Source organism: Sparus aurata, chromosome 10 (genome assembly GCF_900880675.1).
Source record: "Sparus aurata chromosome 10, fSpaAur1.1, whole genome shotgun sequence".
NCBI lineage: Eukaryota > Metazoa > Chordata > Actinopteri > Spariformes > Sparidae > Sparus > Sparus aurata.
This window is the reverse complement of record NC_044196.1, coordinates 1,958,454-1,979,427: the sequence shown is the minus strand read 5'-3', so window position 1 is coordinate 1,979,427 and position 20,974 is coordinate 1,958,454. Positions and strand designations below refer to the sequence as shown.

At 42.7% G+C, this 20,974-nt stretch overlaps 2 protein-coding genes across 3 annotated transcripts in view; one reads left to right on the top strand and one right to left on the bottom strand.

The window, feature by feature from the left end:
• Positions 1 to 3,652: 3,652 nt before the first annotated feature.
• Positions 3,653 to 20,974, top strand: part of LOC115590334 (Fc receptor-like protein 5) — a 30,635-nt gene continuing 13,313 nt past the window's right edge. The window contains exons 1-3 of the mRNA XM_030431680.1: positions 3,653 to 3,768; positions 4,349 to 4,434; positions 4,617 to 4,743. Of these exons, the coding sequence (XP_030287540.1) occupies positions 4,713 to 4,743 (31 nt within the window). The 5' untranslated portion in view covers positions 3,653 to 3,768; positions 4,349 to 4,434; positions 4,617 to 4,712. The remainder of the gene's footprint in view (positions 3,769 to 4,348; positions 4,435 to 4,616; positions 4,744 to 20,974) is intronic.
• LOC115590016 (Fc receptor-like protein 5) lies at positions 9,931 to 15,691 on the bottom strand. Of its 2 annotated transcripts, none has more exons than XM_030431255.1 (6): positions 15,191 to 15,691; positions 14,948 to 14,983; positions 14,231 to 14,491; positions 13,119 to 13,358; positions 10,959 to 11,113; positions 9,931 to 10,605 (listed from the first exon to the last, which is right to left on the bottom strand). In XM_030431255.1, the coding sequence occupies exons 1-6, from the start codon at positions 15,219 to 15,221 to the stop codon at positions 10,285 to 10,287; spliced, it is 1,044 nt and encodes a 347-aa protein (XP_030287115.1). In that variant the 5' UTR covers positions 15,222 to 15,691; the 3' UTR covers positions 9,931 to 10,284. The 2 variants fall into 2 exon arrangements, with proteins under 2 accessions (XP_030287115.1, XP_030287116.1); XM_030431256.1 differs by having other exon boundaries at positions 10,370 to 10,605; positions 10,928 to 11,113.

Here is a 20,974-nt window from a genome sequence, read left to right as displayed (position 1 = left end):
GTGTTCCTCGTCACCGTCCATCCATCAGAGCTGTCGTCCTCCTCACACCTCAGAGAGACAGACTCATATTCAAACAGCTGAGATCTGTGAGGACTGATCTTCAGAGAGGCTGGAGGATGAGACAGAGAGAGTGAGTTACAATATCAGCTAAATGACCAGGTAAAACACATATGCAGCAGTGAGACCTGTAAACACACTTCAACATGTAAAACTGGTGGAGTTAGTCTTAACAGAAACGTTCTCACTGATGGTCTCTGTTGGTTGGTGTCATTTAGACACATCAGTATTAAATCCAGGCGGTTTCATAACCAGTTAAAAGTTCCTTCAGTACATTTAAACATTCAATGAGAATGAAAATTGGATTCTTGGGATTCACTTCTGTCTTTTTTGTGAGGCGGTTGTTTGTACCACAACGGCAGAAATCTTGTTCATTTGTTTGCAGAACATCAGCATTAACTAGAAAGTATCATCTCAACAGCTGCTGACTGTCAGGTGAGACGTTCACTCACCTGCGTTGGTTTCACAGCAAAGCAGAAGGATCAGTGCTGAGGAGGAACGAGACTCTGGTTGGTTTGAGATTTAACAACGAGATCAGACAGAACTGAGACAGTTGGAGTTGAACTGCACTCAACATTCTGGAAATATCATTCAACCTTTAGATAAACATACTGTGTGATTGTAGATATTGAATGTTCTCCTAAAGGATTCTTTATAAAGTTATTTATTCTAATTAGATTCTAGCAGCACAGCTGGTCGACCACTTGAAACCATAGACCAATTGGTTTTAAAATATTAAATATAATGTACAGAAACTTCCAGCTGTTACTTCATTGAAGATGTAAAGCGTTCCTCTGATGGGTTAATGTTTCTCGACCTGAAAAATCCCTTTGACAGCGTCAACCACAACATTCTCCTTTCTAATGCCGTGTTCAGACCAAAGCAATACAATTAATTCACATGACTGGATTACATATAAAGTCAATGATAAGATGTGATCAGAGGAGGCTTTTAGACTAACTGCTCCCGTTGAAACACCAGAAGAGATAAACCACAAGGTCCAGTCCTCGGTCCACTTCTCTTCAGTCTCTTTATAAATGTCCTGCTCAGCCACCAGCTGTATGCAGATGATGCAGTCTTATATCAGCTCACTTCACAAGACAGCAGAGCTCCATCTGCACAGCTGGACGACGTCCATCAGTGACTGCAACACAGTCATCTTGATTAAAAACTGTTTCTATGTGTTTCTCTGTAAAACATTCTGAATGTTACTCTGAAATTAAGAAATACAGAAAATCAATGATTGAAAGTTTTTGTGAATAATGAGACACTGCACTAACTCAGGGAGCCCAGGTGTTTATGATTCTTTTCTCATTTTCATGTTGTCGTCCACAACCAGACACATTACACCTTTATTTATTTAGGTTATTATTACCTTTACCTTTCAGTGTTTCCCACACATTGACTCATTTGTGGTGGTGCTCCACAGAATCAAGACCGATCGCCACATGTTGTGTTTTGTTTTTTTCTCACTTGTTTCACACGGCCCCTCCCCTCTGTGCACGCCGCCGTGTGTCTCCATGAAAACAACATCACACATTAAAATAAGAACGTGGAAGCTTTGATATTTGGTGCAGACGGCTGGCGAAAGACACGAGTTCACAAAAGTTTCGTATCCGGAGAAACAACCACAGAAACATCAGATGTCTCCATACAGCTCGTCTGCTGTGACCACAGTCTGCAGGAGAGAACACATCACAACCTGATCTCAGACCAGATTTAACCCTTGATGTTCAGTCGAGCTCGTGCTAACACCTCAGACGGGGTGCATGCTAACACTTATAGCTTTGCAGCTTTGTGTTGTTGTTTCCGTATTAAAACTAGTCCACATGTTTGATCACTACGTTAGTCAGTTTGCTTCATCTTCATCTCTGTAGCCTTTTCATCTCTAGTTTCCCTGCAGTGATCAATAAAGTCTAATAACAGAATCAGTTCAGGGTTATTTACAGTTTGACAGAGTAGATTGTACTTACAGAGCAGCAGAGATGTCCGTCCCATCGTTCTGGACCTGTTGGTGGAATGAAATCAGTCACATCAGTTCAACTCTCCTCCTTCCTCTTTATTTGTTCCACTGGTGACTGAAGGTTTTTATCTCACCAGTTAAAAATAAATGGGTGGGCTGGTTTTTCTTGAGCACAGAGAGTACGAGGAGGGATGGAGCCCAGCACAAAGCAGGAAATGACTGTGTGCTTCAGATGCAGTGTGGTTTGTCTCAGAGGTCCTGAGTGTTTGAAGTGGAGACAGATTCATCTGAAACAAGGACGTCTTCTCCACAGTGGACTTTCACTCTGTAGCAGTGTGAGGACAGTTTCCTCTCTTTTGAGTAGTTCAGATGAAACTTTCCTGGGTGCAACCTGTTTTCCTCTTGTTGTGTTTTGTTGTTGCAGTGTTACAAAAGTCCTGCAGGGGTCAGTAAAGATCAGTTTGAGGCCTGTTAGAAGTTCAATTTAAAGTATGAAGAGTTTTGCACAGAGGACAATGAGATGAGGAGAAAACATGAATGTCTACAACTCTGTTCCAGGTACAGATGAATGTGTTGATTCAGAATCAGCAGGCGTCACTCTTGAGCAGCTGCCAGCTTTAGTGTTTTCATACAGTCCAGCATTACAAACCACAATGTGCCTCAAGAGGCTTTACTATCTACACAGCATACAGTTTGTGCTGTCCTCAGTGTGGACATTGTGTCTCCATACTATAGAAGGGCATATGTGTGTTGTACAGATGTTAACATCTGGATAAGGATAGTGATGATTGTTCTATCAGCATTCTCATTCTTCTCATGGTCTCTGCAACCAAGATACTCAAAGCTGCTGTAGATGTGTCTGCAGAACAGATGTCTGACGAACAGAGCCAAGGCTAAGCTAAGCTAACTCTGCATCACCTTCTACTCTGTTATTAAACAGAGAACATGTGTTGAAGCACTTCCTCCTGAAGCTGTCAGATATCATTTGGACATTCTGAGACTGGTTGGGATGATCATGGCAGCACTCTGTGCAGACAGATGTGATGTTGTGTTGCTCCTCCATGATCATGTTCTATAGAATATCTCAACGTAAGTCATCGGTGTCTCTGAGTCTTCTTCATCTCTCCTGCACCTGTTCAACAACAGGTGGAGAGTCGGGCTCATATCTCCAGCTGCTTCTGTCACACTCAACTCAACTCTCTTTCATCATGTCTTGACCTCACTGTGTGTTTCTGCTCTGTCTCCATCCTCCAACCGTTTGCTCTGATTTGGTGATCCAGTCTGACCTTTAGTCTGGATAAAATGCTGCTTCTGGGTGTTTCAGATGTTCAGGCAGAGATCTGGTTGTTCAGGATGTTTGGATCCAGGATGATATAAATATCCTACAGTAGGCTTCACTTCTCACAGGAAGTTACCAAGACGTTCATTACGCTTAAACTCTTCCTGAAAACAGCCAGAAAACCTGCTGTAAATCCACAAATACCAACAAAGCATTTCTCAAAGTCTAGTTTCAGTTCAACATTAGAACCTGTTGGTAAACTTGTTTAAAAATGGTGGAAACCACGAGAAGAGAGAGGAAACGAGGAGAACATGCACACTTCCCCTTTGCTAAGAAGTCTCTAATCACATCCAGTGAGGTCGCCACTTTGTCTTGTTTTCTTTGCCTCCTTTTTCAGACAGCAGGAACAGAACCAGCATGGACGACTGATTCAAAGCTCTCGCAGAAACAGTGAAACGGCATGAACAAGGTAAGAGCCACATGGAAAGTGACATGAGTCTTGACATGCTGGGAGTAAATAGTGCTGCTCAGCTTGATGAAGGCAACAGGACAGAGATCAGCAGATAACAAGGAGGTTGACAAGAACAGCCAAGTTTTCACTGAAGAAATCAGGACTGCTGACTTTGTTTGGGTCGTTACTCTACTTCATAAAGAAGACAACCACGGTGAGCAGAGCTCGCTGTGTGAAAGGATGCCATCACAACCGGATGAAGAGAAACTAGTTTTTAAATCAGGAGCGTTTTCCTGAAAAGTTTCTGGGCTACAAGTTAAATTTATCCATTGAAAGTCAGGAAGATGCACGCACATGATGATACACATTTTATCCTGTTCACATATTAAAAAAACAAAACAGGATGATACAAACATATTATTTTATTTCTCCTGTCCACCTGCTTAGAAACGTGATGATAACCAGTTAATGTTGTTTTATTGATGAACATGTGCTGCCTGCCTGTGTGGACCTACCTGTCCTGTCAGCTGTAGCAGTCATGGCCTCTCTGAGGACAAAGACCTCAAACTAACTCTGCTCCTGTGTGTCCTGGTGACAGGTGAGGAGACCTGCTGGCTGCTGACACCTGCTGGTTCACATTGGAACTGAGTCCGGTCTGCACAGGAGCTGTTTGAGGCTCCTCAGGTAGCAGCACACGTAACGCGTCACTGCATTCATCAGTCATCCTTCAGTCAAGACTCACTTTGATTTTCATTATATATTTCTGTCCTTTGTTGATTAATAATCTACTCATGGAGTTTGGTTTTCACTTGTTGTGTGGAAGCTTTCAGGTGTGTTTAAACTGTCATATTGTCTCTCTGTCAAAGCCACAGAGCTCTCAGTTCTCACAGGAAGTGAGCTGGTTTAGGTGCACTGACTGAAGCTTGGTGTGAAATGTTAAACTCACATCCGTTAGTGACACAATGGGACAAACATCAACACGATGGCTGCTCGGTAAGTACAATGGGTAACACTTTATAATAACGATCATTAGTAAGTCCTTTATAAGACATTAGTTAATGATGCAAAAATGATGAACAAAACATTAATAAACCTTTGTAAATGATCAGTTAATACTAAATTAACATATCACAAATATGTTGTAAGTCATCTGCAAATGATTTGTTAACATGAAATATTCATGAACAAATCATTAGTAAATGATTACTTAATGAGTTGTTGATACATTATGAATGACTTGTGAGCCAATCAAAGTGATTATAAGAAATTATCATTGATGAATGCTGATGAACATATCACAAATATGTTGTAAGTAATCTACAACTGGTTAGTTCATTATGACATATTCATGAACTAATCATTAGTACATTTTTACCTAATTATTTGTTATATAATGAAAGAGGCCTCTTCTTGATCTTTTATAACTCATTTGTAAATGTATCACTGAATCATCTATAAGTCAGTTACAAGTGCTTTTGCATCCCCCTAATCTAAAGTGTAAACACTTCATCACCAGAGAATGTGTTCATATCATTTGTAGTTCTTCCTTACCTGTTACCAGTGACGGACTGCTAATCTGGAATTTGGGAAGATGCCAGAGTGGGCCGTTTGGGCCAGCCAATCAATCAGAAAGTGGCCGCAAGATCGTGTCTCTCAGCCCCCTTTCTTTCAAGCTTTAATAAAGTTCTTAAGCTAAATGAAAGCCAAATGTCTGCAAATTCTTCACACTAAAATGTTTAGCAATCTACTCAGTATTTACATACCACATACGAGTCTCTATATCACAGTCATGTTACCTTCTACAGTCACAAACTTTTATATCAGTCTGCATTATTTTGTAGCGAAATGTCTTATTCAGATGTTCAAAAATGTACATGGTTTGAAGTAAAACAAATCTACCTGCATTTTTTTTATTTGATTATTTGTTTGCAAAAGTTCAAATGAAGCAATGCCTTCTGGGAATTTCAAGACTGAATCGAGTGGATCGTCTGCGTGGTTGTTGGAAGTTGGAAGCTGGAAATTGACTGAGATTAAGCAAGCAAAAAAAGAATCAAGGCATCAAGCAACACAAGGGGGGAGGGTTAGGGCCTGTTCTTCATCTTTTATAATTCATGTGTAAATGTATCACTGTATCATCTATAAGTCATATACAAGTGCTTTTGCGTCCCCCTAATCTGAAGTGTAAACAGTTCATCACCAGTGAATGTGTTCATATCAATTGTAGTTCTTCCTTACCGGTCACAAATTATCTATAGAGGTAAGTAAGTTATTTACAAACTTTTCAGCAGCCCTCTAATCTTAAATTTAGAGGCGGGGGGCGCAACTTTTGACGCACGTAAGGAACACGCACTTCTGATAGCCCCAGTGATGGTGAACATAAATTCCCAGGCTATAAACAACTGCACCAGAACAATGCACAACCCCGATGCATAAAACAAATTAATAAATCATCAAAACCAGCCACAACATGATAAAAAATGTGTCTTACCGTCACGCAGTTATCCATGTCTACCTCTTCATCCTCCTCTTGCTCATATTCCTCACTGTCCTGTCTTTCTCCCTGCTGTGCTAGCTCAGCTGTGTCGCTAACATTAATGCTAGCAATTTTAGCGCTAGTGCCAGCTGAAGCTGCATTTGATTTTAAAAACAAATCAGTCAGTTTGCAGCATTCTTCACCGTCAGCCCACAGTGATCTCTGAGATTTCTCTCTTTTTCTCCGCTCTCCCTTGTGTCGCTTGATGCCTTGATTCATTTTTTTGCTAGCTAAACTCAGTCAACTTCCAACAACCATGCAGATGATCCACTCGATTCAGTCTTGTAATTCCCAGAAGGCATTGCTTTATTTTAACTTTTGCAAACAAATAATCAAAAAAAAAAAATGCAGGTAGATTTGTTTTATTTCAAACCATGTACCTTTTTGAATATTTGAATAAGACATTTCGCTAAAAAAAAATGCAGACTGATATAAAACTTTGTGACTGTAGAGTGTAACCATGACTGTGATGTAGAGACTTGTATGTGGTATGTAAAGACTGATTACTTTGCTTTATCATGTAGTGTGAAGAATTGGCAGACACTTGGCTTTCATTAAGTGTAAGAACTTTATTAAAGCTTGAAAGGAGACTGAGAGACACCATCTTGCGGCCTCTTTCTGATTGATTGATTGATTGGCTGGCCCAAACGGCGGCCTCTCTGGCATCTGCCCAAATTCCAGATTAGCAGTCCGTCACTGGTAACAGGTAGAACTACAAATGATATGAACACATACTCTGTTGATGAAGTGTTTACACTTTAGATTAGGGGGATGCAAAAGCACTTGTAACTGATTAGTTCATGAATATTTCATAATGAACTATTCAGTTGTAGAAGACTTTTGATATGTTAATTTAGTATTAACTAATCATTTACAAAGGTTTATTAATGTTTTGTTCAACATTTGTTCATCATTAACTAATGTCTTATAAAGGGCTTACTAATGATTGTTATTATAAAGTGTTGCCAATTATTCCTGATAATCATTAATAATTATGGCATTTAACTCCCAAATACTGTTGCTCTATCCAATACATATGGTTCCCCGTGTGAGGACACACTAACAACCTGATATAGTGAATCAGTAGTTTAAAAAATCCATTTCAAAAGTTGCTGTTTGTGGGTGGAGTTTGAACAGTTTTTATTATTTGTTTGTATGTTTGTTTGTTTGTTTGTTCAGGGTTGAAGTCAGAGCCGGAGGTCCTCTACTCATCACGATGTAGACCTTCACACCAGACCAACCAGTGGTGTCCAGCCGGCCTGTGATTGGTCCCCAGAGACCGTCACACCTCAGCACTGTCATCTGCTTCACTGCATATTTGATATGTTGAAGCTAAATGAGACTTTCGCAGCTACAGAGAGACAGACAGGTCAGATTTAGAGCATGTTTTAAGAGTTTGTATTTTTAAGTGAAATAAGAGATAAGTGAGATAAAGATTAATTGTTTAAAGGTTTGTTCATAACCCTTGTTTCATTCATATGTTTCTGTTGAACAGAGCCTCCACCGGTTCAGCGTCATATCTGACTTCACTGTTATTTAAACTATATTTATGTTTATCGGACTGTGTTATTGTTGTTGCAGCTGTGACTTATTATTTGTCTGCAGCATCAATAAACTTTGCTCTCACTTCTTATTTTCCTGGTGTGCTTCTGTCGGTTCAGCTCAGCTGTCAGATGGAAAACTGGGCCTGTTCTGGTTTGGTTGTGGCTAACTGACACACACCTCCCTTCAGTGCAGATAAAGAACAAACTAAACCGCAACCGCAGACTATAAAGAGCCCGAGCATCTTTCACAGTCTGCACACACAGTCTGAGTTTGAAGAGTTTTGATTGTTCAGTCGGTGAACCACTGAGAAGATTCAGGCTGTAAAGTTTCTACATCATTATGTAGTAAATAACTGGGTAAGCTGGCTTCATTCAGAGAGCAGCTTCACATTGTTTCAACAGTCAGGTGAACATGTGATCACAGAAACAGAAGTGGATCTGAGGCTAAGATGAAGCTCCAGTGCGGTGATGGTGCTGCCACCTGCTGGTGTTCTGTCTGTCCTGCATCTCCACTGTCCTCAGTGTCTTTTTGGATTCAGGTCCACAGGTCACACTGAGTCACGGCCTCAGAGAGACCTGTGGTTCCTGTTCCTTCTGGATGAGCAGGTTTTAACTTTCTAAAGTTTGTGTTCCAGAGCACGTTATGACAGAATTATGATCTTTATCATTTCAACACGTTTCTTTTTTTAAGAAATACACTAAATACACTCCTCCTCTGAACAGCCACCTTACCATGGTGGAGGGGTTTGAGTACCTGAATGATCCTAGGAGCTATGTTGTCCGAGGTTTAATGCCCTTGGTAGGGTCTCCCAAGGCAAACAGGTCCTAGGTGACGGGTGAGACTAAGCGTGGTTCCAATGCCCCTGATAAAAGGAATAAAAACAAGGTCGTTCAAGTTGCCCGGAATGGCGTTACCGGGGCCCCACCCTGGAGCCAGGCCTGGGGTTTGGGGTCGCAGGCGAGCGCCTGGTGGCCGGGTCTTAGCCCGCGGGACATGGCCCGAAAGAGTGACGTGGGCCCGCCCTCCAGTAGATTCACCACCCGCAGGAGGGTTCAGAAGGGGCCAGTGCCATGTGATTTGGGTGGCGGTTGTGGGCGGGGGCCCCGATGACCCAATCAGCAGTAATGCAGTCGTTGTATCGGTCTGTCGTGGTGAAGAACACTCGATTTACCAGTCAATTTACGTTACTACCCTCACCTATGGTCATGAACTTTGAGTCATGACCAAAAGAATAAGATCCCGGATAAAAGTGGCCGAAATGAGCTTCCTCCGCAGGGTGGCAGGGTGCTCCCTTAGAGATAGGGTGAGAAGCTCTCTCACCCAGGAGGAGCTCGGAGTAGAGCCGCTGCTCCTCCACATCGAGAGGAGCCAGCTGAGGTGGCTCGGGCATCTGTTTCGGATGCCCCCGGGACGCCTTCCTCGGGAGGTGTTCCTGGCATGTCCCACAGGGAGGAGACCCCGAGGAAGACCCAGGACACGCTGGAGTGACTATGTCACTCGGCTGGCCTGGGAACGCCTAGGGATCCTCCCAGAGGAGCTGGAGGCAGTGTCCGGGGAGAGGGAAGTCTGGGTGTCCCTGGTCAGGCAGCTGTCCCCCGCGACCCGGCCCCAGATAAGTGGACGAAAATGGATGGTTTATGTTTATGTTTCAGAGCACGTTATGACAGAATTATGATCTTTATTATTTCAACGCATTTCTTCTCTCTAGGTATTTAGGTGGGAGGGTATTTATGAGAAACAGGAAACTCGACGACCACAAAGCTGCTCGCTGCCATTAAAACCAGTTGACACATTTCACCACAAGGACAAACACGTCAATGTCAGCTCGAGCAGAGTGTCGAGAGAAACCTCACAGCTTCAGGTCAGTTTACTGGACTCAAGAGGAAGCTGTCATTTATGTAGAGCATAAAAAACTAGAACATGAATAATCTTCAGATTAAAGGTCAGTCTGAGATGCAGAAAATGCACCGAGGATCTAAAACCATGAACATTGTTCTGTTGTTGGACTTAAAGAAAGTCTTTGTTCTGGTCATCAGTTCTGATGTGCAGTGTTACATAAACATTGTGTGTCAACACACAGCTGAAGGGAACACACTGAATGATACTGAAGGATAAAGTCTGTTTAATGTGCAGCTCAACATTTTAGATACAGCAGGTCCAAAAGTCTCAGACCACATTGAAAACCTTGAATACTGTCACATAAACCTGGAAACATTCACAACGTTTGAGGATCCAGAAAGTAAATCAAAGCGTCAGTAAGTCAAAGAGGATCGTTCTCAGCGTCGGATCAGGACCGAAAGTCTCTAAAGAAACACTTTACAGAAAGTGGATCAGCTGGACACCATCAGAACATCAACACATCAAGCTGAGTTCACTGAGAGACAGAACAGCAACTTCATCACAGAGACAGAACCGACTCAGTGAACAACACAAGAGTCCAATCAGCAGTCGACCCGTCAAACTAGAAGGTGAGCAGCTCCACAGGAAGAGTTCTGGTGGGAACACCACAGAGACGAGCCAATCAGAAGAGGAGGAGGGCGGGTCTCACAAGAAGAGGCAGCAGGATCCACAAGAACAGAACCTAGAAGGTGAGCAGCTCCACAGGAAGAGTTCTGGCTCCTACGAAGGAAACGTGACTGAAGAAGAAGAACACGTTGGATCAACTCAGAGGTGATGCTCTGTGGTGACAGCAGCCATGACATCATCATACTCATCAGCCAATCCCTGCTCAGCCTGGGTGGGAGGAGCCATCTCCATGGAGACGGGCAGGTAATTTCCTGCAGGCAGAGAGAGTGAGATAATTAGATTGATTGATTGATTGATTGATTGATTGTGGCAATACCCCCAACTTCCGCTCACTATTCTCATTGGCTAAAGTGACTACCTGCTGTTAGCATGTAGCTAAGTTAGTCATGGAGCTAAGTAGGCCTATCTGGTGACTCTGACTCAGTTTGTGTCCAGTTTGAATGAAGTGAGTTTGATGATGAGTTAACTGCAGCACACGGCTGTTAAAAATAATGAGAACATAATTTATGTTGTTGTCTTTTTTTGTGTCTGAATGTGTCTGAATGAGTCTGAATGTGTCTGATTGTGTCTAACCTTTAGGTTTCCTGTTGGTGAGCCGTCTCACCTCTAGAACCAGAAGAACCAGTGGAACCAGATAGAAAAGAGAGGATAGAATAGCAAGAACCATCGACCACACAGGGACAGGAGGAGGAGAGGGAGCTGAAGGAGAGGATGGTGAAGCAGGCGAGGTTGAAGGAGGAGTTGTCGGAGCAGGTTTCTCTAAAATAAACAAAAGATTCTCATCAACAACACATAAATCAAATTAGCAGACAGGAGGAGACTTTATAAACTTATCAAGAAGGCCAGCTCCATCCTGGGATGTCCTCTGGACTCAGTGCAGGTGGTGGGAGAAAGCAGGATGATGAACAAGCTGTCATCACTGCTGATGCAGGAGTCCAACCTGCAGGTCACTGTCACAGCACTGGGCAGCTCCTTCAGCAACAGACTGATACACCCTCAGTGTGTGAAGGAGAGGTATCACAGGTCCTTCATCGACAGACTGATACACCCTCAGTGTGTGAAGGAGAGGTATCACAGGTCCTTCAGCGACAGACTGATACACCCTCAGTGTGTGAAGGAGAGGTATCACAGGTCCTTCAGCGACAGACTGATACACCCTCAGTGTGTCAAGAAGAGGTATCACAGGTCCTTCAGCAACAGACTGATACACCCTCAGTGTGTGAAGGAGAGGTATCACAGGTCCTTCATCGACAGACTGATACACCCTCAGTGTGTGAAGGAGAGGTATCACAGGTCCTTCAGCGACAGACTGATACACCCTCAGTGTGTGAAGGAGAGGTATCACAGCTCCTTCAGCGACAGACTGATACACCCTCAGTGTGTGAAGGAGAGGTATCACAGCTCCTTCATCAACAGACTGATACACCCTCAGTGTGTGAAGGAGAGGTATCACAGGTCCTTCATCGACAGACTGATACACCCTCAGTGTGTGAAGGAGAGGTATCACAGGTCCTTCAGCGACAGACTGATACACCCTCAGTGTGTGAAGGAGAGGTATCACAGGTCCTTCAGCGACAGACTGATACACCCTCAGTGTGTGAAGGAGAGGTACCACAGGTCCTTCAGCAGCAGACTGATACACCCTCAGTGTGTGAAGGAGAGGTATCACAGGTCCTTCAGCAGCAGACTGATACACCCTCAGTGTGTGAAGGAGAGGTATCACAGCTCCTTCAGCAGCAGACTGATACACCCTCAGTGTGTGAAGGAGAGGTATCACAGCTCCTTCAGCGACAGACTGATACACCCTCAGTGTGTGAAGGAGAGGTATCACAGCTCCTTCAGCGACAGACTGATACACCCTCAGTGTGTGAAGGAGAGGTATCACAGCTCCTTCAGCGACAGACTGATACACCCTCAGTGTGTGAAGGAGAGGTATCACAGCTCCTTCAGCGACAGACTGATACACCCTCAGTGTGTGAAGGAGAGGTATCACAGCTCCTTCAGCGACAGACTGATACACCCTCAGTGTGTGAAGGAGAGGTATCACAGCTCCTTCATCGACAGACTGATACACCCTCAGTGTGTGAAGGAGAGGTATCACAGGTCCTTCCTGCTGCTGTCAGACTGTACAACCAGCACTGTTCCATATAGACTTCATGCTGTACAATAACTCTGAACAAACTCACTTCAACAGCCATATTTATGATCTATAAATGTTATCTTAAAATCTGTATTTAATTTGCTAATTTTTGCACTACATCATATAAATATGTACCTACGCTGATTTTATTTTTCTTTCCTTTTTTAATTATTTTGTCTATCTTGCTATTGCTGTTCTTGTAATAATCTGCTGCTGCGACAAACAAATTTCCCCGTCTGTGGGACATAAAAGTATTTCTGATTCTGATTCTGATAATTCATTCAGTCATTTCACTGCAGAGAGAAACCAGATCAAACTAAGAAAGTGAACTTGCTCCTGTCTGGTCTGTTCCTCTTGTTCTTTGTCAGCCTGAGACCCACACACTTTATATAGAGGAGAATAAATCACATTATGGTTAAATATTGTACTTTAACAAGATGTCGAGGTTTTCCAGCTGTGGTATTAAAGACAAAACTAATTTAAAACATAAAGACATGTAAAGTTTTATCTGCTCCGTATGAAACATAGAAATGTTAAACATTGGATGCCAACACTGACTCTGGAGACAGGCTGTCTCTGTCTCTGCTGACATTTTTATTGTAGACTTAAGTTGAACCTGCTGACCTGTGACAGAGATCCAGCTGGGTGGAGACTCTCCATCACTGCTGGTGTTACACTTGTAGAGTCCTTCATCAGACCTGGAAACATGGTGGATGGTCATGTGACCTGTCGGCTCAGTCCTGATGAAGGAGCCATCTTTATAGAAAGCAGATGAGAGGTTGGAGGTCTTTGTTGTACAGGTGAGAGTGACATCATCTCCCTCCATCACAGGGAGGACAGGACTCTGCAGGATCACTGCTCCACCTCAACACACAGACAAACATGTTATTCCAGTTGTGTGTTCCTGTTGTGAGTGTGAAGGTGATGACAGGATGCAGGTAGCAGCCTGTCACAGCTACACAACAGATAACCTCATGTTTCTACAGGTTAGATTAGCCTGTTAGCATGTAGCTACTGGTACATTGTACCCAGTGCTGCAGTGACCGGGGACATAAAGTTTGTGGTGTCGTCTCGTCCTCTGCTGCAGTAGAACCGGGTCGTTGCAGGGCGGTCCTGAAGGCTCAGCTTAAAAAGACAGAACACAAACATATCTCCTCTTCCATCATCTTCATCACTCTGACAACAGGACAGCATCAGGTGTTTGGTTGTGCTGGTCAAACTGATGAAGCATCATTCAGAATTTGTCGTCGTGTTTCACAAAGTTTGTTGAGTCTCTCCTCACTCAACAACTCTTAAATCAGTACATTTGTTAAGGGAGTCTGGTGATGTTGTGATCAGTAGAAACAGACAGTGTGTTGACACACGTGTGCTGCTAACATGGGCAGGTTAAAGTCTGATTTCACAGCATCAACCTCAGCTTGATGGATCCTCTGACTCACACAAGCAGTCTCACTGTCCTGTCCTGTACTCAGCAACACTTCATCACAACAATCTCTCTGGAGAAACATTTGGCACATGGAGCTGATTTATCATCTCTACATGTTGAACATAATGTCAGACTGACAGATGAACAACATGTTGAGGAGGCAGACTCAGTGCTCCACCCAGTGTTGTTGCCTCCTGAAGGTCACCTGTCTGTCTTCTTGTCTTTGTCTCTCTCAGGCTCAGCCAAAGTGAAAAGGTGAAAGACAGACTCAGTGTTCAGACCTGCTGGAGTTACAACAGCCTCATCTTACCAGTGACAGTGATGTTGATGCTGCTACTGGCTGCTCCGCCTGTGGACTCACACCAGTAAACTCCACTGTCCCATGTGAAGGTGTAGCTGATGTTGCAGACAGAACCAGCTGGTTCTCCCCAGTCTTTACACTGAGTCCTGGTGTCTTCAGTCGTGTTCCTCGTCACCGTCCATCCATCAGAGCTGTCGTCCTCCTCACACCTCAGAGAGACAAACTCTCCTACAAACAGCTGAGATCTGTGAGGACTGATCTTCAGAGAGGCTGGAGGACGAGACAGAGAGATGTGGTTACAGATGATAATGGTCAGTTTGGACAGAAGTGTCTCTTCTTCCTCTTCCAGTCTCTGTAGACCTTGTTGACCTGCACTGATCTCCTCTGTGTTTCAGGCTCTGAGTCTCCTCATGTTTTAAATGGAACTCTCAGAGTTGGTGTCAAACACACAGCAGATGTGACTTCATGTGTCTCACATGTCAATATTGTTTCTGCACTTTCTCTGTCAGCTGCTGCATGGTGCTGCATGGTGTGCAGTCCTGCTTTCACAATGACATTTTTATAGCAGCACATTTCTCTTTAGCGTCCAGTCTGTGGACATCCAGACAGTCTTCACTCTTTTATTGTATGTGCAAACTATTTCCCTCCATAAACAGCGTCCTGAACACTAACTGTTCTATCAGGGACTAAATAACTCTTCATCAGTCACACAGGAAGTGTTCTCACCTTGGTGTGTGCAGCCGCTCAGCAGTGACGTCACAACTAAAGACAAAAGACACTCCGGTTGGTTTGAGAGGAAACACAGAGGAGGACAGTCGTATCAAAGAAACATCATCAGCTCGTGTTGTTTTTAAAGCAACAGTGTGAAAAGTGACGTCCTGTCAGAGTAACATGGACACTAACGTCTGTTCATGTTCCACAAAACAAAGTGTGTGTTTCTTCTTCCAGCTGATGTGTGAGTGTACTTACAGAGCAGACGCAGCAGACGTGTTTCCTCCATCCTAACACCGACTCATATGACATCTACACTTCATCACTTCATGGTCACATCAGTCAGACCCTCCTCCTTCCTCTCTGACTGACTCTCACCCTGCTGTGGTTTCCTCTCCACTGACTGCAGCTCCACCACAAGAAGAGTCTGTTTAAAAGCAACAAACTCACAACAAACTGCAGCAACACACTGATTTCTAATTTAAAGTTACACCTGACACAGGATGTAGATGACATGATATGAGGCTGGAGGACGAGACAGAGAGAGTGAGTTACAATATTAGCTAAATGACCAGGTAAAATACATATGCAGTAGTGAGACCTGTAAACACACTTCAACATGTAAAACTGGTGGAGTTAGTCTTCAACAGAAACATTCTCACTGATGGTCTCTGTTGGTTGGTGTCATTTAGACACATCAGTATTAAATCCAGGCGGCCTCATAACCAGTTAAAAGTTCCTTCAGTACATTTAAACATTCACTGAGAATAAAAATTGATCTATTCATGCACCACATTGTTATTCCATAACTAAAAGTTTGGGTCAGATCTGATGAAGCTTTAATTTTGTTAAAGTTTGGAGTTTATCAAGTGAGTCGAGTGTTGCCGTCCACTTCCTGTTTAAGAATCTCTCTTTTGTTCTGGTCTTTTTGTTTTTGAGGGATTCACTTCTGTCTTTTTTGTGAGGCGGTTGTTTGTACCATAACGGCAGAAATCTTGTTCATTTGTTTGCAGAACATCAGCATTCACTAGAAAGTATTATCTCAACAGCTGCTGACTGTCAGGTGAGACGTTCACTCACCTGCGTTGGTTTCACAGCAAAGCAGAAGGATCAGTGCTGAGGAGAAACGAGACTCTGGTTGGTTTGAGATTTAACAACGAGATCAGACAGAACTGAGACAGTTGGAGTTGAACTGCACTCAACATTCTGGAAATATCATTCAACCTTTAGATAAACATACTGTGTGATTGTGGATATTAAATGTTCTTTATAAAGTTATTTTAAAGTTAAGTTATATTTAAATTAGATTCTAGCAGCACAGCTGGTTGTCCACTTAGAAACCTGTGATAATAATGTGATATAATGTACAGAAACTTCCAGCTGTTACTTCATTGAAGATGTAAAGCGTTCCTCTGATGGGTTAATGTTTCTCGACCTGAAAAATCCCTTTGACAGCAATCATCTTGATTAAAAACTGTTCCTATGTGTTTCTCTGTAAAACATTCTAAATGTTACTTTGAAATTAAGAAATACAGAAAATCAATGATTGAAAGTTTTTGTGAATAATCAGACGCTGCACTAACTCAGGGAGCCCAGGTGTTTATGATTCTTTTCTCATTCTCATATTGCCATCCACAACCAGACACATTACACCTTTATTTATTTAGGTTATCATTACCTTTACCTTTCAGTGTTTCCCACACATTGACTCATTCGTGGCAGTGCTCCACAGAATCAAGACCGATCGCCACATGTTGTGTTTTGTTTTTTTCTCACACGTCTCACACACAGTCCCGCCCCTCCGTGCACACCGCCGTGTGTCTCCATGGAAACAACATCATACGTTAAAATAAGAACGTGGAAGCTTTGATATTTGGTGCAGACGGCTGGCGAAAGACACGAGTTCACAAAAGTTTCGTATCTGGAGAAACAACCACAGAAACATCAGATGTCTCCATACAGCTGGTCTGCTGTGACCACAGTCTGCAGGAGAGAACACATCACAACCTGATCTCAGACCAGATTTAACCCTTGATGTTCAGTCGAGCTCGTGCTAACACTTCAGAGGGGTGCATGCTAACACTTTTAGCTTTGCAGCTTTGTGTTGTTGTTTCCATATTAAAACTAGTCCACATGTTTGATCACTACGTTAGTCAGTTTGCTTCATCTTCATCTCTTTAGCCTTTTCATCTCTAGTTTCCCTGCAGTGATCAATAAAGTCTAATAACAGAATCAGTTCAGGATTATTTACAGTTTTACAGAGTAGATTGTACTTACAGAGCAGCAGAGATGTCCGTCCCATCGTTCTGGACCTGTTGGTGGAGTGAAATCAGTCACATCAGTTCAACTCTCCTCCTTCCTCTTTGTTTGTTCCACTGGTGACTGAAGGTTTTTATCTCACCAGTTAAAAATAAATGGGTGGGCTGGTTTTTCTTGAGCACAGAGAGTACGAGGAGGGATGGAGCCCAGCACAAAGCAGGAAATGACTGTGTGCTTCAGATGCAGTGTGGTTTGTCTCAGAGGTCCTGAGTGTTTGAAGTGGAGACAGATTCATCTGAAACGAGGACGTCTTCTCCACAGTGGACTTTCACTCTGTAGCAGTGTGAGGACAGTTTCCTCTCTTTTGAGTAGTTCAGATGAAACTTTCCTGGGTGCAACCTGTTTTCCTCTTGTTGTGTTTTGTTGTTGCAGTGCCACAAAAGTCCTGCAGGGGTCAGTAAAGATCAGTTTGAGGCCTGTTAGAAGTTCAATTTAAAGTATGAAGAGTTTTGCACAGAGGACAATGAGATAAGGAGAAAACATGAATGTCTACAACTCTGTTCCAGGTACAGATGAATGTGTTGATTCAGAATCAGCAGGCGTCACTCCTGAGCAGCTGCCAGCTTTAGTGTTTTCATACAGTCCAGCATTACAAACCACAATGTGCCTCAAGAGGCTTTACTATCTACACAGCATACAGTGTGTGCTGTCCTCAGTGTGGACATTGTGTCTCCATACTATAGGAGGTCATATGTGTGTTGTACAGATGTTAACATCTGGATAAGGATAGTGATGATTGTTCTATCAGCATTCTCATTCTTCTCATGGTCTCTGTGACCTAGATACTCAAAGCTGCTGTAGATGTGTCTGCAGAACAGATGTCTGATGAACAGAGCCGAGGCTAAGCTAAGATAACTGTTTGTGTAAACCTCATAAGGAGGCCTTCGATCTATCTATGTTTCACTGTGTCTCTGACCTGTTCTTCCTCTTAGTCTTCTGGCTACAGCAGAGAGACTCTGCATCACCTTCTACTCTGTTATTAAACAGAGAACATGTGTTGAAGCACTTCCTCCTGAAGCTGTCAGATATCATTTGGACATTGTGAAGACTGGTTGGGATGATCATGGCAGCACTCTGTGCAGACAGATGTGATGTTGTGTTGCTCCTCCATGATCATGTTCTATAAACTATCTCAACGTAAGTCATCGGTGTCTCTGAGTCTTCTTCATCTCTCCTGCACCTGTTCAACAACAGGTGGAGAGTCGGGCTCATATCTCCAGCTGCTTCTGTCACACTCAACTCAACTCTTTCATCATGTCTTGACCTCACTGTGTGTTTCTGCTCTGTCTCCATCCTCCATCCGTTTGCTCTGATTTGGTGATCCAGTCTGACCTTTAGTCTGGATAAAATGCTGCTTCTGGGTGTTTCAGATGTTCAGGCAGAGATCTGGTTGTTCAGGATGTTTGGATCCAGGATGATATAAATATCCTACAGTAGGCTTCACTTCTCACAGGAAGTTACCAAGATGTTCATTACGCTTAAACTCTTCCTGAAAACAGCCAGAAAACCTGCTGTAAATCCACAAATACCAACAAAGCATTTCTCAAAGTCTAGTTTCAGTTCATCATTTGAACCTTTTGGTAAACCCCGGGAGGAGAGAGGAAACGAGGAGAACATGCACACTTCCCCTTTGATAAGAAGCCGTCTCTAATCACATCCAGTGAGGTCGCCACTTTGTCTTGTTTTCTTTGCCTCCTTTTTCAGACAGCAGGAACAGAACCAGCATGGACGACTGATTCAAAGCTTCTGCAGAAACAGTGAAACGGCATGAACAAGGTAAGAGCCACATGGAAAGTGACATGAGTCTTGACATGTTGGGAGTAAATAGTGCTGCTCAGCTTGATGAAGGCAACAGGACAGAGATCAGCAGATAACAAGGAGGTTGACAATAACAGCCAAGTTTTCATTGAAGAAATCAGGACTGCTGACTTTGTTTGGGTCACTACTCTACTAAATAAAGAAGACAACCACGGTGAGTAGAGCTCGCTGTGTGAAAGGATGCCATCACAACCAGATGAAGAGAAACTAGTTTTTAAATCAGGAGCGTTTTCCTGAAAAGTTTCTGGGCTACAAGTTAAATTCAGCCATTGAAAGTCAGGAAAATGCATTTCCAGCTAATAGCAAGAGCTTTTTTTTTCTTCAACAGTATGAATCCTTGTAATTAGAAGTATTTATTTCAGTAACTAAAGCTCTAGAAACATACACATTTTATCCTGTTCACATATTAAAAAAACAAAACAGGATGGTACAAACATGTTATTTTATTTCTCCTGTCCACCTGCTTAGAAACGAAATGATAACCAGTTAATGTTGTTTTATTGATGAACATGTGCTGCCTGCCTGTGTGGACCTACCTGTCCTGTCAGCTGTAGCAGTCATGGCCTCTCTGAGGACAAAGAGCTCAAACTAACTCTGCTCCTGTGTGTCCTGGTGACAGGTGAGGAGACCTGCTGGCTGCTGACACCTGCTGGTTCACATTGGAACTGAGTCCGGTCTGCACAGGAGCTGTTTGAGGCTCCTCAGGTAGCAGCAAACGTAAGTCAATGACTGTGATGTAGAGACTTGTATGTGGTATGTAAAGACTGATTACTTTGCTTTATCATGTAGTGTGAAGAATTGGCAGACACTTGGCTTTCATTAAGTGTAAGACCTTTATTAAAGCTTGAAAGGAGACTGAGAGACACCATCTTGCAGCCTCTTTCTGATTGATTGATTGATTGGCTGGCCCAAACAGTGGCCTCTCTGGCATCTGCCCAAATTCCAGATTAGCAGTCCGTCACTGGTAACAGGTAGAACTACAAATGATATGAACACATACTCTGTTGATGAAGTGTTTACACTTTAGATTAGGGGGATGCAAAAGCACTTGTAACTGATTAGTTCATGAATATTTCATAATGAACTATTCAGTTGTAGAAGACTTTTGATATGTTAATTTAGTATTAACTAATCATTTACAAAGGTTTATTAATGTTTTGTTCAACATTTGTTCATCATTAACTAATGTCTTATAAAGGACTTACTAATGATTGTTATTATAAAGTGTTGCCAATTATTCCTGATAATCATTAATAATTATGGCATTTAACACCCAAACTCCCAAATACTGTTGCACTACATATCCAAAAAAAAAAAAAAAATCCATTTCAAAAGTTGCTGTTTGTGGGTGGAGTTTGAACAGTTTTTGTTATTTGTTTGTATGTTTGTTTGTTTGTTTGTTCAGGGTTGAAGTCAGAGCCGGAGGTCCTCTACTCATCACTGATGTAGACCTTCACACCAGACCAACCAGTGTTGTCCAGCCGGCCTGTGATTGGTCCCCATAGACCGTCACACCTCAGCACTGTCATCTGCTTCACTGCTTATTTGATATGTTGAAGCTAAATGAGACTTTCGCAGCTACAGAGAGAAAGACAGGTCAGATTTAGAGTATGTTTTAAGAGTTTGTATTTTTAAGTGAAATAAGAGATAAGTGAGATAAAGATTAATTGTTTAAAGGTTTGTTCATAACCCTTGTTTCATTCATATGTTTCTGTTGAACAGAGCCTCCACCGGTTCAGCGTCATATCTGACTTCACTGTTATTTAAACTATATTTATGTTTATCGGACTGTGTTATTGTTGTTGCAGCTGTGACTTAATATTTGTCTGCAGCATCAATAAACTTTGCACTCACTTCTTATTTTCCTGGTCTGCTTCTGTCGGTTCAGCTCAGCTGTCAGATGGA

Bases quoted from the DNA above. Each gene is read 5' to 3' on its own strand.
- LOC115590016 (XM_030431255.1), bottom strand. From the start codon at position 15,221: ATGGAGGAAACACGTCTGCTGCGTCTGCTCT. The intron at 14,492-14,947 runs GTGAGAACACTT...CTCGTCCTCCAG, and splicing joins GAGCGGCTGCACACACCAAG to CCTCTCTGAAGATCAGTCCT. The intron at 10,606-10,958 runs GTGAGACGGCTC...CTCTGCCTGCAG, and splicing joins TGGTTCTTCTGGTTCTAGAG to GAAATTACCTGCCCGTCTCC.